Source organism: Crinia signifera, chromosome 7 (genome assembly GCF_055691185.1).
Source record: "Crinia signifera chromosome 7, ASM5569118v1, whole genome shotgun sequence".
Classification (NCBI taxonomy): domain Eukaryota; kingdom Metazoa; phylum Chordata; class Amphibia; order Anura; family Myobatrachidae; genus Crinia; species Crinia signifera.
Window position 1 is genome coordinate 76,762,652 of NC_139223.1, and position 16,786 is coordinate 76,779,437.

A 16,786-nucleotide genomic window follows, 5' to 3' on the forward strand; every position below is an offset into this window, starting at 1 on the left:
CAGGAGCTTATGGAGTGGCTGAAAGATGTTTTATATTGTAGTGAGTGCAAGTAGATGATGTTAGATACGCCTGATTGATACACCCAATGGGCGGTGTTATGTAGGGTACACACAGAACGATTTGGCCTCAAAACACCCAATTTAGATACAATCTTGACCGATTGTATGTAAATTGGGCATGTATTCGGCTATTTTTGATACGATTCTGATCCGATGTGTCATTTGGGCGTTTCACAGATCCCACCTGCAGCAGGTAGGATCTGTAAAAGACCATTCAGCTGGGTACAGGTTGTAATCAGATTCAGATCGTATGCAGGTTGTGAGCAGATCGTGTGCTCCAACAGATCATGAGCCGATCGTACGATCGTCTTACAATCTGTTTATAACCTGCATCAGTGGTTCCCAAACTTTTCGTATCACGGCACCCTTAAGTAACAGAATATTTTTCACGGCACCCCTAGGCCAAAAGTTGGTAACTAATTTCACGAAAAAATATTAAGTAAGTTGTGATTTAAATGTTTTCCTTAGATCCAGTTATGTGGTGAGAAACATGATTCACTTCTGTTTACCCAAATATTCTTAATTGGAAGCCACAAGCACTGATTTTGCCTATTTCATTGGCCTAAATAATTTGAATTGGTTCTGGACCACTAACCTGAGGCACCCCTGGAAGTGCTTCAAAGCACCCCAGGGAGCCTAGGTGCACAGTTTGGGAACCACTGACCTGCATCATTCTGGTGTGTACCAGGCATTAGACACGGCCAATAGGTGGTGCAAGACACACCCCTTTGACGGTGCTCCCGCAAATAAAATGTGCTGTGCATGCCTATGCATCCCAGCTAGATGTAAGTGCAGAACAGATGAATATGCATGGATGTCAAAATATGCACTATATTATGACTTTGAATAGGGCGAATCCACACAAGATATGCTGTGTAAACTGGTGTAGAACTCACACTGCAGGTAAAATGTAATAGTCTGCAGGATGCAGCTTTGTGGATATTACCGGGAGTCTGCCGGTATTTTTAAAGTGTTTTAAAGGCTATGACATTTTGCCCTATTAATGTTGTGCATGCATATAAAAAACCCTTTTATTTATATATATATATATATATATATATACATATATATATATATATATATATATATATATATATATATATATATATATATATATATATATATATATATATATATATATATAGTGTGGACGGCCGGCACTTCTCCTCTTATAAGAATGTCTCAGGGCCAGGTGCCTTCAGCGGGGGAACAGCCGGTGGATGCCCCAAATATGCAATGGAGATAGCAGCGGCACTCAGGACTTCAATAAGAAAAAAGACTAGTAGCCAATAGCAGTGACGTTTCAGCCCTTTCAGGCTTTTATCATGTAAGCTTTTTTTTGATAAAAGCCTGAAAGGGCTGAAACGTCACTGCTATTGGCTACTAGTCTTTTTTCTTATTGAAGTCCTGAGTGCCGCTGCTATCTCCATTGTATATATATATATATATGTCGATGGGCTGCCCTGATAAAAATTAGTAAAGCTAATTGAAACGTTGGCAGAACATTGCCTCTGGCTGTTTTTCTGTATTATTGGATTCTGAGTGCTGCCGAACCTTGTGATATATATATATATATATATATATATGCAACACTTGTTTTTAATTTCTAATAATACTGTGTTTGTAGGTGCCACAAAATTCTGTGCTGGTGATGGTTTTTATGAGCAGTGTTGAATACTTAACTGTGGAGCACATGTGTGAAATGGAAGCACTCATTGAACCCTTTGGTGAACCCTCTCTCCGCAAACACTGGTAATCTCGGAGAATGCTGGGTGGTCGTTGAATGTGAGGTAACATTGCTTATTGTCTTATTGTTTATGAGGCCTTAACTGCTTCACTTGGCAATATGGTGTCTACATGCTGGCTAATATACTTTGGGCGGTATTCAATGAGCCTGATTCGCCATGTTTTTATGGCGAATTTGTGCTGTTTGGCGAATTTCTGACTAAAACGGTGAATCACCCTATTCAATGACCACATGGCGAATACATTTCAAGGTTTTTTTCATCATGATTCACCGAGTAGCAATTGCTATCTTTTTATGGTGAAGTGGAATGTGAACTTTTAAAATAAAGTGTTTTGTTTTTTACATTTGGTGTCAAAAAATCAGGAATTTTATTCTGAGGAGGGGCATGCTATTTTTATTCATGTGCTGTAAGCACATGAATATATATTTAATTTAAAAAATATATATATATATTTTTTTACACAGCAGCCAGCAGGGGGCACCGGAGCCGAGCCGCTCATTACATATTCATATATTCACTGCACCCGATCGTTACGATCGTGTGTAGTGAATATACGCTAACCTGCTGGCACCCCCGGGGGGCAGCCTGTGCTGCCTGGCACCCGGGGAGCCCACCTACCCCCCACAAAGTTCTGGGCTAGGCAGAGAGACTTCCATCTCTCTGCCTGGCACCGTCCTCAGGCTCCCTGCGGCAATCGCCGCAGGAGCTCATATTCGCCAGTCAGGGGCAGCGAGCCCCTGACACGTTGAATACCGGAGCCCGCCGGCTCCGGAACGTGGCGAATGTGCAGCGAATCCTAAAAAGGATTTGCTGCACCTCGCAGGTATTCTCATTGAATACCGCCCTTTGTGTTGAAAAGTCCGTTTATAGTGAAAAAAGTTAACGATTCTACCCACAAACTAGACTGTCACAATATGAGTGAACATAGCCAAATTTAGGCCCTTATTCTGGTTGGTGCGGTAATATCCGCGTGCGTTCATGCCGCCGATGTTTTGTATCTGCGCATGTGCAGAGGCGTCTCTGCGCATGTGCGAGCGGGGCGTACGGCCAAATCCCGCATGAAATGTGAACACTCCGAACAGGGGGTGGAGATGGGCGTGAAGGGCTATTTGGGCTCATTACCATATGCATACGCCCCGCGTTTCATGGGCGTTCCCATGCAAACGCTGGGCGTACGTGTGGTAATGCGGCCGTGACGCACGTGTAGGGGGTGGACATATGACATCGCCGGATGTCAGCTGCCCGCCCAGATCCCTGTTTTTGCACGGAAAAATGTCCGTGTGGTCTGAGGTTGCGGGAGCTGGTGGACCACTCGGTCCTGCATTCGATGGTCTGCGACCATCGAATGATGGGGGAGGTTCCCTGAGATGGAGGAGGCGTATTCCGTGAAAAATACATGTGCGGTCCGTTCGGCCAGCTTCTTACCGCGTTGCCACCTCAGGCATCTTCGATTCCTGGAGATTCCCCCCCCCCCCCACACCTTCATGTGCGGGTCCGGAAAAGTGGACGTGGCTTTGTAAAACGGGCATGACCTTTTCAGAGAAGTGGGCGTGACCTCTAATACAGACATGTATTGAAGTCCCTATTGTTACATTTAATAACACAATCCCCCTACTGACAACTCCTACACAGAGATACCTCATATATCCTCCCCTCGCCCTGACAGCAACCTCCCAAACCCCTCACTTCTCTAACATGCATATCTGCCCCAAACACTGACCGTCCACACACACAAATCCCCCCCTCCACACTGGCCTCACCATTTCCTCAGCTGACAGTACAGACGGCAGAGGTCCCCTGGGATTGATACACAGTAGCAGCCATCTTATCTCTCCTCTGTGTGTGTGGGCGGGATGTATTCAAATACATTGCCAACGCATATGTACTAACGTATGTGGCTGCCCGCCGTGATGCCAGCGCATATGTACTAACGTATGTGGCTGGCATCACGGTGCGGTGACCCCCCGTGATACCTGTACTGTGGTGTGCGGGGGGTCTCCGTCACCTCCCTGCCGTCTGCTTCTCCCCTCACGCCGGGGACAGCTAAGCAGGCTGTCCCGGCGCTTGCTCCTCCCCCTGCAGCCGGAAGGACGTCCGGCTGCGTTGCTAGGGGGAGGAGGGGTTTACCTTCCAGGGTCCAGGAGGACCTTTCAGGAAGGTAAGCCCAAGGGAGGGGGAGAGGAGGGTTGGCGAGGTGGCAGGGTTACGGCGGAGGTGAAAAGAAGCCCATAGGCTTCTATCGGGTATAGCCAGACAAAGGTGGCTATACCCTGGCCGGCGATATCGGTGCGGCGGGGTTTTAGTAAATATGAAAATGCGGTAAAACCGGGGTTTTACCACATTTTCATTTTAATACATCTCGCCCTGAGTGAGCTCTAGCAGACCTGAGAGGATGGGACTTGGAGACAGAAGAAATAAATCAGTGCAGCTCCGTGACCCCAGTGCCCTCTCTTATCCTGCACAGCAGCAGAGAAGGCAAGTCAGGGAGAGCGCCCCGCTGACCCCCGTCGGTGCTGGCTCCTCCAAGCCACCACTGGGGTTGCTGCATGATAATTACGCCACTGCCTATGCCACTGACAGTGTGCATACTCAACTGGGAGGCTGTGGAGGCTTTCAAAGTCACCCGGATTCCGGGAAAATCCCAGAATCCGGGAGACTGCCAAAACATCCTGGAGGGTTTCCACCATTTCAGGGAGAATCCAGGAAATCCTGGAGAGGTGGCAACCCTAAGTATATGTCCCCTTAGTACTTCCCTGTCACCGGGCCTGCTGGCAGGGGATACAGTACCTTTCTGCCATTTATCTAATTTCAATAATCTTTCTTAGCAAAATTAAATCTCAGTTTTGCAGTGTCAGAAAGATGCTGGCTCACAGTGCTTTGTGGAGCCAACTTATTCTTGCACACTGTTCAAGCTGCTGCTCTTACCCTATAAACATTTACACATTGCCACAAATCATACCTCATAAAGGACGAGATGTTCTAATGCTGGGTACACACCAGGACGACTAGGGCCCGATTCTGTCAATTTAGATCCAATTCCGACCGGTTGTATGCAGATTGTATGTACTATCGTGTGTTTTTGACATTTATTTGATCCGATTCCGATCCAATGCGCGTTCACGCCGCTCGTTTGGTCGCATCTTTGGTCCTACGTGCTGCAGGTAGGATCCGTCAATCCCAGGCCGACCGACCGTCAATCGTATGCAGATCGTGAGTGTTTTTTGCCGCCTCCGTCGTCCGTCCGTCGGTGCGTCCGTCGTTTGATCCAGCCTATTTGAGTGGCATTTCCTAAACACTCCCCCGGCGCCATGTTTTTCCACATAGCAAACAGCGCTGGCGCAGCAGTTGGACTCTCCTTCTTGTCTCATCTCCCAGAACAACAACCTGGTATGTTTGCACTCCCAATGCTCTTCTATGCATGCCCACTGATGCCACCAATGTATATAGTGTGTATAAAGCACTGGTTTGGCAACCGTGCACCCGACCATGTCACTGTTTTTTTTGGGTGGGCCCCATGTGTGTGTGTATACATATAACCAATGTCCACCATTGCAGTATTCCAAGCACTCCTCTCTGCTAGGCCCCATTCACCTGTGTGTGTGTGTGTTTGTGTATATATAGATATATATACATAAACCATTGTCCACCATTGCAGTATTCCATGCACTCCTCTCTGCTAGGCCCCATTCACCTGTGTGTGTGTGTGTTTGTGTATATATAGATATATATACATAAACCATTGTCCACCATTGCAGTATTCCATGCACTCCTCTCTGCTAGGCCCCATTCACCTGTGTGTGTGTGTGTTTGTGTATATATAGATATATATACATAAACCATTGTCCACCATTGCAGTATTCCATGCACTCCTCTCTGCTAGGCCCCATTCACCTGTGTGTGTGTGTGTTTGTGTATATATAGATATATATACATAAACCATTGTCCACCATTGCAGTATTCCATGCACTCCTCTCTGCTAGGCCCCATTCACCTGTGTGTGTGTGTGTTTGTGTATATATAGATATATATACATAAACCATTGTCCACCATTGCAGTATTCCATGCACTCCTCTCTGCTAGGCCCCATTCACCTGTGTGTGTGAATAGCAATCTGCACAATAAAATGTATAGTGGTTTTCATAAAAGTTTATTAACATTTTAAATACTTAAAACATAAGAACTAGGTAAACTGGTAACTATAACTATAAAAATTTAAATATGAAACAAAACATGGGTATAACTATAACAACTAAAATGGTTTTATCTTTTTACAGTCCCAATGTCCAACGCAAAGGAACAAGAGTTTCTTGAAGGGTTTATTGAAAAATATCGTTCACACGAATGCCTGTGGCGAACAAAATCCAAGGAGTATTCAAACAAAATGAAAAGAAACCAAGCCTTGGAGGACTTGGCACGCTACAGTCTTCCATTTCACCCAGAGGCCAATGTTGAATGGGTGAGGAAACGCATCCAGAATCTGCGCACGGTGTTCTTAAAGGAACACAAGAAGGTGGAGGCTGCAAAGAAGTCTGGTGCTGGAGTCGACGAGATGTATCAAACATCGCTCTGGTACTATGACCGGTTGACATTCACCCTCAGCCAGGAGTCGATGAGGACAGGAGTAGTCCTTATGGTAGAACATGAAAACCAAGAAGTCACGGCGCAGGAGGAGGAGGAGAATTCGCAGTCTGCATCGGTGAGTCTATTTTTTTGGCTATCTAATTGATTCCTCCTGCCAATCCACAGCGCCCTCCCCATTAAAGTAGGCCATGTACTGTTCCCTCACCTGTTTGGCTCGTGCACTCCCTGTGTAGTGTTGTGTTGGGGTTTGCAAGGAGGATATCTGCACTACCTCCTCTGGCAGTTCTTGGTCTTCTTGGAGTGCTGTGCCTGTAGCCCTTTGCTGTGTGGCTTTTCTGCGGAGCAAATTGTGCAGGACACAGCACGCCGTGACAACCCAGTCAATTTTGTCCACCCTCAGGTTAATGGCAGTGTGGAAAATGCGAAACCGGCTTGCCAGGATGCCAAAAGCATTTTCCACAACACGCCGTGCCCTGGATAGCCTGTAGTTAAAGATCCTTTTGTCATGGTTCAACCCCCTTTGCGCATATGGCTTCATGACATGCTCGTGCAGGCCAAAAGCCTCGTCAGCCACAAAAACAAAGTTAAGCCCCTGTTTAGTTTCCTGGACAGACGGCAAGTGAAGGGTGTTCGCTATGAGCCTTTCGTAGAACTTTGTGTCCTTGAAAGTGCCACCATCCGATGCACGGCCATTCCTTCCTACATCCAGGAAGATAAACTCATAGTTCGCATTAACAACAGCCATTAGTACAATGCTAAAATAGCCCTTGTAATTAAAATAGTAGGAACCACTATTGATAGGCTGGGCTATGCGGACATGTTTGCCATCAATGGCTCCACCGCAATTTGGGAAGTTCCATCGCTGTTCAAACTCCTCTGCGATGACTTTCCATTCATTCACGCTGGTAGGGAACTGAAATTAGAAGTAAATAGAATTGATTAGTAAACATGTTCAATTTTTTTACAGCTTGGTGACTACCCACCTGCAACCCCAGACCTATCTGTCCTATCTGAGAATGCATGCACATCGAACGAAGTTCCTACTCCGGCACGCACTCCGCCACCCACCCTGGAACCCACTCCACCACTCCCCCGTGCCAAAAAAATGCGTGGCAAAGGAAAAAAAGGAGAAGCAGCGGCACATGAAGAATTTATGATGCGGGCACATCAAGTCCTGCAAAGAAACCCGGACAAACATGACAACTACTTCACTTATGTGGCAGAGTGTGTTCGCAACATGGCTCCTAACCAGCAACTTACTTTTGAAAAGTTATGCATGGAGTTGGTGTATAATGGCAGTTTAGGGTATCTCAACAGTGGCACTAAAATAGTTGGCATTGGTAGTGCACCAGACACACCACTGTCATTAGAATCACCAGTGCCTACTCCGCCTGCCACCGTAGCAGGCCAGTCGAGCACAATTCCAACACATACCCAGTCAACACCTACACAGCCTTCTCAACCCCCCCAGTACCGTCAATTCTACAGTTCTTTACTGATAGAAGATCCAGAGTGTCCTGTTTTTGAGGATCTGTCTTAAAAAATAGGCTACTTTATCATTTACCATCGACATGGTCTCAGCTGCAGGTATGTGATGGCCACTGCTCACATGGCGTATGGCGCACATCAATGGGGCCGGGACCATTGCATCTGCGCCATGCGCCATGTGGGCCGCAGCCTTTACATATCTGCAGCAGACATCCTCTGCCACACAAGGGCCACAGTGTGTATTTTTGTTTATTTATATGCTGCTACCTGTACCTGCATTACCAGAGGGAGAACAGGATTCTCCTCAATCTGGATAGCAAACTCCATTTATTGCCCTTTTTTCTTTGCCAATAGTATGGGGTACTGTGCGGCAGACATGGTCTCAGCTGCAGGTATGTGATGGCCACTGCTCACATGGCGTATGGCGCACATCAATGGGGCCGGGACCATTGCATCTGCGCCATGCGCCATGTGGGCCGCAGCCTTTACATATCTGCAGCAGACATCCTCTGCCACACAAGGGCCACAGTGTGTATTTTTGTTTATTTATATGCTGCTACCTGTACCTGCATTACCAGAGGGAGAACAGGATTCTCCTCAATCTGGATAGCAAACTCCATTTATTGCCCTTTTTTCTTTGCCAATAGTATGGGGTACTGTGCGGCAGACATGGTCTCAGCTGCAGGTATGTGATGGCCACTGCTCACATGGCGTATGGCGCACATCAATGGGGCCGGGACCATTGCATCTGCGCCATGCGCCATGTGGGCCGCAGCCTTTACTTATCTGCGGCAGACATCCTCTGCCACACAGTAGCCCGTACTTATTGGGAAAGTTTAAACTGGGTCATACATACTTAAATCTTTATATATAGTGTGTGTTTTTGTACAATATCTTTTATATATGGTATTATAATATATTTGTGTTGACACAATCTATTTACTATTTTACATGTTTTAACCATGAAAGGCCTAAAAAACCTGTTTCTGTCCTAGGCCTAAATTATAAATAAAAATATTTTGTTTGCACAATAAAGTGTACAGTGTATATTTCATCCTTACCTTGCAATACTGGTACTGCAGCACCTTCACAATGGCTTTGCAGGTCTCCGGGATGATGAGGCCCAAAGCTTGCGGGGAGATGAGGGATCCAAACTTTAGGTCAGCAAGAGACCGTCCTGTCGCCAGAAACCTCAGGGTCACCACCAGCCGTTCCTCAGCAGGGATAGCCATGCGATACTTGGTATCCTGCTTCTCGATGTGGGGAGTCACCAGACGCAGCAATTCCTGGAATGTGGCATCATCCATCCTCAAGAAGTTACGAAAATCGTCTGGGTTATTCTCCCTGATGTCCCTGAGCAGTGGCATGTGCGAACGAGTCTGACGCTGAAGTAGCCACTGCTTTGTCCAGCATGATCTTTCTCTCCTGCGCTGGGCTCTCTGACGCCTGAGCTTCAAAACTGCATAATAGAGCAGGTACTGTTGCTGGTGACTACCCATCACTGCATTCTCCATAGTGCAGGGCTAAAAGACACTTTGTAATGGCAGGCAAAACAAAGTAATGTGTAAATAGCTATGTCCAGCAGGTATAAACCAAGCCTCACTAGTAACAAAGCAGAAATACACTGGTTTAAAATGGCTGCTGCTATTCCTATCCCCCTCTGCTAGTCCTCCCCCTCTGCTAGTCCAGCCCCTTCATTACAATTTCAAAGGCCCATCTGACGACGGTCGCATGTGTTCTTGCAAAAAAAACAAAAACCAGCGATCCGACCGTCTTAACGACCATCGCGGGCACATCGGGATCGGATCTAGATCGTTCCGCAAAAAAACCCACAATTTTTGCTAATCGTTTGCTGGGGACTGCCTGGGAGCTCCCGGGAAGTCCAAGGGAAATCGTTCCATGGTCGTCTATCGGTCGTGAACGACGGTGGTCGTCCTGGTGTGTACCCTACATAAGCCTTCAAAAATTATAACATCGAGAGTGATAAACCACCAACCAATCAGCACCTACCTGTCATTTTTCAAACACTGCCTGTCAAGTGGCAGTTAGGAGCAGATTGACTGGTCATTTGTCACTCTCCATTTTGTCACTTTTCAAGTTTAGTATATCTTGCCCAAACACCCCTGATTTTATCAGAAAAGTCCCGCTTTTGAGGCACTGTCCCGCCATCCCACATATGTCCCGCAGTGTCACGTAGGGAAGGGGGAGGTTAGGTGCCCCCCTCTCACCTGCTGCGCTTAGTGCCTTTTCAGACGCATGAGAAGGTCCAGAGTTGCTCTTCCAAATGTTGTGAGGTCTGACTAACAGATGTGCATGTGTGACCATGGCTGTATTTCCGATGGGTGTGGATCGTATTGTCGACCTGACTTAGGTCGACAGTCATTGGGTCGACACCGTTGGGTCGACAGGCAGCAAAGTCGACAGGGTTCTAGGTCGACATGGGTGAAGGTCGACAGGTGTCTAGGTTGACATGGGACAAGGTCGACATGGGTTTAGGTCGAAAAATGCGTTAGGTCGACAGGTTGTGCGGTCGACGTGGGTTTTTTTACAGGTTTTTTTACCCGGATGTCGACACCGTCGACATGGAAACAGTTGGAAGTCAATCGCAGCCCCTTGCATCGCTCGCTTTGCTCATGATGCTTCGGGCACGGTGCCTCACTGCGCTTGGCACACTATTTTATTCTCCCACCACGCCCTAGTGGATGGTAGGGCATAAAATACCTCCTGGCGGCACATGTCGGCTCAAAAAACAGTGAAAAAACCCATGTCGACCTCGTGACCTGTCGACCTAAACCATGTCGACCTAGACACCTGTCGACCTTCATCCATGTTGACCTAGAACCCTGTCAACCTTGTTGCCTGTCGACCCAACAGTGTCGATCTAAGTCGGGTCGACAATACGACCATATCCCTTTGAGATGTGCCTCACCAATTTTGCGCTATATGACCTTTTCTCTATGTGAGTAACATGACAAGCTCTTTTTTCACACTAAGCAAACAATTATCTAATTAAAATAATGCATTTAACCCTTTATGCATTAAGTATAGAAAAGTGTACGTGGTAGGGCCGGAATGTAACATTCCACAGGAAATATTTTCACCTAGTAACGTAACCTTCTCTGAGTCTTGCTCAGAGTCGCTTGATAATTGTAAGGGAGACTTGAGTCGTGTATTTTCCCATAGTAAAAGCTGGAAGCAGCAAACAGGAAAAGATAAGTAACAGCACATCCTCTTAGTCACTTCTTGGAGAAATGCTAAAAGTAACAATGATGATACACAGCCCGCAGCCTAATGGCAGTGTGGCCTGGTTCATATGGAGGCTGCTCTTATAGTCAGGTCTATTGCTCCCTTTGAAATCACATTGTGATTTATGCAGTAAAATTGTTCTTAACATTCAGAATCCATTGACAGTAGATCATAGCTGCCTACCCTCCTGCATTCTGCAGGAGACTCCCTGAAATAGCAGCAATCTCCCTCTCTCCCTCATTAGTCTAGCAATCTCCCTCATTTCACCTAGCCCACATTACACTGTTACATTTGTGGGGGGAAAGGTATGAGATAAGATACATTTCCATTGAATCATCAGCACCATTTCCCAGCACTTTACCAAGTATGGTAGCATGTGACATGTTTCCGGTGACTTCCATAATGCACGTCTTCAAATCTCTGAACAAATTGCACCTGTGCCATTTTCCCAGAGAATTTTCAACACCAGTCTTTAGGGATGGAGGTATACTTGGTGGGTGCAAGGTATGGGGTGTGAACACTGTCGTAACTAGATATTTGTAAGCCCCATAGCAAAGATTTGTAAAGACAACCCAATGGTGAAAAAATATATAGCACATTTTACTTTGACAATGGAATGAGGGGCCCTTTCAGCTCTGGGCCCCTTAGCAGATGCACCCCCTGTATCTATGGTAGTTACGCCTGTGGGTTTGGGAACCCCTGGAAACAGGAGCCTTTCATCCATTATAAATACATACTCCCATGATCCATACTCACAAAGAATATTTACCCTTAAATCGTCACCTAACCATGGACCTTTGTTTATACTGCAGTTTTATTTTAAACATTATTTGCACACCTTACATTATAATAGAGGATAAGCCAAGGGATACATTCCTGTATGGAAATACTTGTTTGCTCTTGAGATGAGATATACATCTCCATATTTTAAATAAGTAATTCTTTTTAACATTGTGATTTATCAAATCTGCATGTAAGTCTATGTAGAGCAATCATAAATCAAGATGCATTCCTAAACAGCTCATATCATTAAACTGACCGGCAAGGTGACTTTCTAAACAGTAGTAATTCATCAGTAAATTAAAAGAAGAGTTTCACCTTAGTCGTTTGCCAACTACTGTACATCATACAGGAAAGTAGCAATAAAAATCTTCTTAGTGATTCTGCAGGATACCTGATATCATTATAGCATTTAGTAAGCTGAAGAGGTAAAGAAATACAGTAAGGCAGGGTTGCCGACTTTAAGATTCTCCTCTCCGGGAGAAGCCCGGAGAGGAGAGATTCAGCAGCCACTCAGGGGGCGGGGCTTGCGAGTGACATCACTAAGCCCCGCCCCATGCTGTTAAAGCAGCTAATTCATGGAGGGGGCGGGGCTAAAATGACGCGATTGTGCCATTTTAGCTCCGCCCCCTCCTCTGAGACCCGAGGATTGCGGCATTTTAATGCCGCGATCCGGGGGTCAGTGGGGGTCCCCCCTGAATCCGGGAGGGCCGGGAGGGGGACCCGATTTTCGGGAGACTCCCGGAAATTCCGGGAGGGTCGGCAACCCTGCAGTAAGGGTGTGTTTTATAAAAGGCAGGAATCATCTGTGCAAGTAAAACATAATAACAGCATTGTCAGCCAAAGGGAGAGTCTTCATGTTGTCATGGAGCTGCTCTTGTCCATACCCTAACCACTGTGGAGCTTGGACTTGGGACCTTCTTTGCCAAAAACATGCTCTGTAGAATAGGGATGTGGCATATATGTCACTGGGGTATGTCTGTGCGTCAAACCCCGCTCACACTTAAATTGAGTACAGGCTCTGAAATGGCCTTAACTTCCTGTGACTTACCACTGCTCACCCTACAAGGTAGTGAGTTGCCCTAGCCTCACCTCCTGTCATCAAACTTAATGTATCAATTCATTGTTGTTTGTTGTCCCTATATTAATTTCCAGTATTTAGTACTTATTATAGGTATTTTATTGTGGAGCCCTAAAAATAAAAGTTAATAAAGATAAAGGTTGAGTATCCCTTATCCAAATATACAGTATCCAAATTATTCCAAAAACCGTAGTCTCCAAATGGACTTTTATTTTTTATTTTTTGCTAAAAACCTACTGGGTACATCTGTAACTGGCACTACTGGGGAAATAACATGTAACTGGCACTACTGGGGAAATAACATGTAACTGGCACTACTGGGGAAATAACATGTAACTGGCACTACTGGGGAAATAACATGTAACTAGCACTAAATATGTTCAAGACAATGATTGCTTGGCATTCAAATTCAGTGTATGAGATTCTACACAAACTTTGTTTCATGTTTTAAAACCTTGTTTCATGCACAAATAACATATACTGTATTTGTGTGTAAATACAAAGCGGGAATATACTGATGCGCTGTCAGGCAAAAAAGTGGGGTGAAATCGTCACTCCTTCCTCCCTGGTCCTGGATTCTGTCCAAGGTTTTTTTTTAAAAGTTCATGGGTAAAAGAGGAAACAGTAGGTAATCAAACCAGTCACAATCTCAAAGAATTTTGTTATGATTAAGTTCTTAGGAGAACACTGACCTGGCCAACAGGCCCTATGTGCCCATAAAGGTATCTTTGAAACACCACGTTTTTCCAACTTCCCATATACTTAATGCTCACCTTCTGGCAATGCCCTATGTGCACATAAGGGTATCTTTTCTGTTCTTTGGATGTCCAGATCTCAGCATCAAACTCATAGGCAGATGACGGTATAACAACATTTTATTTTCACAATCCGTACAATGATGAGGGAAAACAGGATACAATGGACAAGCAGCAGACAAAGATAAAAAATGTATAAAAAAAGTTTCCAAGCAAAGCTTCACCTCCTATCCCTGCCAACTCCACACTCACCCGGGTCTGGAGGAGAGTTGGTGCCTCACAAGATGGTATAAAGAGTAAAGAGGCCAGAGGGGATGGATCTGCTGAGCTGGAAAAAGTGTAACTCCACAGCACCGACGCGTTTCGGACCTGTAATGGTCCTTTTTCAAGGTGTGGAGTGTATGAGTGGGGCAAAGGTATTTATACCTGCCCTCCAAACAATCTTATTTGGAAGATAAAAAAACCTGTACCGGAGTATACATTTTCTTAAAAGAACAATTCATAAATATACATACATTAAAAACCGTGATATATCACCATACATGGCGTATTACATCAGAAACACATTTACAGAATAAAACGGAGTATTTGCTTTGTTATAAAAGCACATTAGTGCAGGTAAATTGCGCTCGATCCGGAAAGTCCTTAACTGGTTTTTACAGCCACCATCCGGCGTTCCCGCCGTAGATATCAGTGTGCTGTGTTTCACGATCCCACTGACCGGATGTCCGGGTCCGCGATCGTGATGACTGCTTCCGGTTTTCTATATGGAACGCAAACCACCTCTATGCGGAAGCGGAGATGACGTCTACTTCCGATTGGCGGTATGGAACGCAAAACCTCAGTTTAGGTACTTCCTGATGTAGATTCGGTGACGCTTGCGTGTCATACATGTAAACTTGAAACGCAGGTCACTTGGGGTAATTATAGGCTTCCATATCGCATCAAGCACCATGATATGGATGTTTCCATATGCAAAAAAAGAATGTGCAAAATTAGCAGTAATCAAATATTGCCGTACAGCCCATATATAACTACACTAAAATGATATAAATAACCTATTCAATTCATTACCATAATAGTAGTAAAAAACAGCAGTATGGAAATAATTTCATTAACAATAAAAAAATTCATTAATAATAAAAATTTCTTAATAAAATGTAATATAAAATTAATTAAGAAGACAGATGGCATATACTTCATTCTAAAAAGCACTTAAGCTCGAAATCCATATTCAGACCTGATGGGAACAGGGTTTTTAATGTATATATGGTCTGCATTTCTGTGCGTGCCAATCTCTGCTCACAATCATTGATCCTCCAGTGTGGCTTCACCATCTTTATCCCACAAAAGGAAATCAGATGTCTGATGTCACACTGGTGTACTTTTCTAAAATGGTCCGACACATTGTTGGACTCCAGGCCTTTCTTCACATTTCTCACATGTTCAGCCCATCTAACCTTCAGGGCCCTGGATGTCCTACCAACATACTGTTTAGAACAGTCACATTGTAGCACATAAATGCAGTTTTTACTATCACAGGTTATGAAGTCCTCAATTGGATAGATTTTCTTTGTATGTGTGGATTGATATTCTTGTACACATTTTATTGAGCCCTTGCAAGATCTGCATAAACTGCACATGCCACATCTGTAGAACCCTTTTGATTTTATGCGGGTAAGCGGTGATGGAACATTTATCGCACTGTTGACTATAGTGTCTTTCACATTTCTGGCCCTCCTATACACAAACTTTGGGTTGGTATTAATATGTTTGGATAGCAAAGGGTCACTGGTAAGTACATTCCAGTGTTTTTTTATCATGCGTTCTAACTGTTTATGTTGGCTTGTATACTTTGTTATAAACATTACATCCGATATACTAGATTTCACTTTTTTTGGGATATCCTGATCCCTATTTATTAACAGGAATCTGCCTTTGTTCTTAGCTTCATCGATCATAGGCTTTTTATACCCCTTACTGAGGAATTGCCTCTCTAGTTGTAATGCCTGATCATCATAAACCTCTAGGTCGGTACAGTTCCTGCTGATACGCTGGAATTGACTTCCAGGGACACTTTTGAGCCAATTAGTATGATGATTACTATCAGCTTCAATGAATGAATTACAATCGGTTTTTTTAATGTAATTTTTTGTTTTCAGTGACTCGTTCTCGATATAGATGGTAAGATCGAGAAAGTTCACTGTTTCCGAACTAATATCGAATGTTAAACGAATATTCAAATCATTCGAGTTTAGATGGTCACAAAACAATTTTAAATCAGGCTCATTGCCCCTCCAGATACAAAGTATGTCGTCAATATACCGACGCCACAGCACCAGGCTGGCACCAAACGGGTGGTTTTGCCACACCGCTTTCATCTCCCACCATGCCATAAATAAATTAGCGTAGCTTGGTGCCAGCCTGGTGCCCATAGCAGTGCCGGTTAACTGAAGATAAAAGCCACCATCGAACCAAAAGTAGTTATTAGTTAAAATCAAGGAAATGCCTTCCAGAATAAAGTTTTTCTTATCTTCCTCCATCTCTTCCTGATCTAAAAAATATTTTATGGCCAACAGCCCTTTGTTATGGTCGATAATCGTATAGAGGGAGGTTACATCTGATGTTATTAATTTAAACCCTCCCTCCCACTTAATAGTTTTTAATACATCTAAAGTGGCGATAGTGTCTTTCAGATAAGACTGACTTTTTTGTACCATTGGTTGTAACCAATGGTCCAAAAAGTGGGATAAATTAGAAAGAACAGAGTTTGTTCCGGCCACTATTGGCCGACCAGGGGGTTTAGTTTCATTCTTGTGAATTTTAGGTAGTATATATACTACCGGTATTGATGGTTTTTCAATCATAATATATTCACTTTCAGACATTGTGATAACTCCTTTTTTTGTGTACAATTTAAGAAAAGTTGACAGCTTTCCACTAATAGTCTCAGTCGGATTGCCTCTTAATTTTTTATAGGTTGCTGTATCCGACAGCTGTCTTATAATTTCATTGTTATAATCCTCAACGTCTAAGATTACAATACT

The 16,786-nt window shown here is 44.5% G+C and overlaps 1 protein-coding gene across 1 annotated transcript; it reads left to right on the forward strand.

Moving 5' to 3' along the window:
* Positions 1-5,876: 5,876 nt before the first annotated feature.
* LOC146019487 (uncharacterized) lies at positions 5,877-8,042 on the forward strand. Its single transcript, XM_083152011.1, has 2 exons — positions 5,877-6,504; positions 7,357-8,042. The coding sequence occupies exons 1-2, from the start codon at positions 6,088-6,090 to the stop codon at positions 7,927-7,929; spliced, it is 990 nt and encodes a 329-aa protein (XP_083008137.1). The 5' UTR covers positions 5,877-6,087; the 3' UTR covers positions 7,930-8,042.
* The last annotated feature ends 8,744 nt before the right edge of the window (positions 8,043-16,786 follow it).

What these genes read in the sequence shown, in the direction of transcription:
- LOC146019487 (XM_083152011.1), top strand. Translation starts at nt 6,088, where the DNA reads ATGTCCAACGCAAAGGAACAAGAGTTTCTTGAAGGGTTTATTGAAAAA. An exon ending in AGAATTCGCAGTCTGCATCG is followed by an intron (nt 6,505 to 7,356) that starts GTGAGTCTATTT and finishes ATTTTTTTACAG; the next exon opens with CTTGGTGACTACCCACCTGC.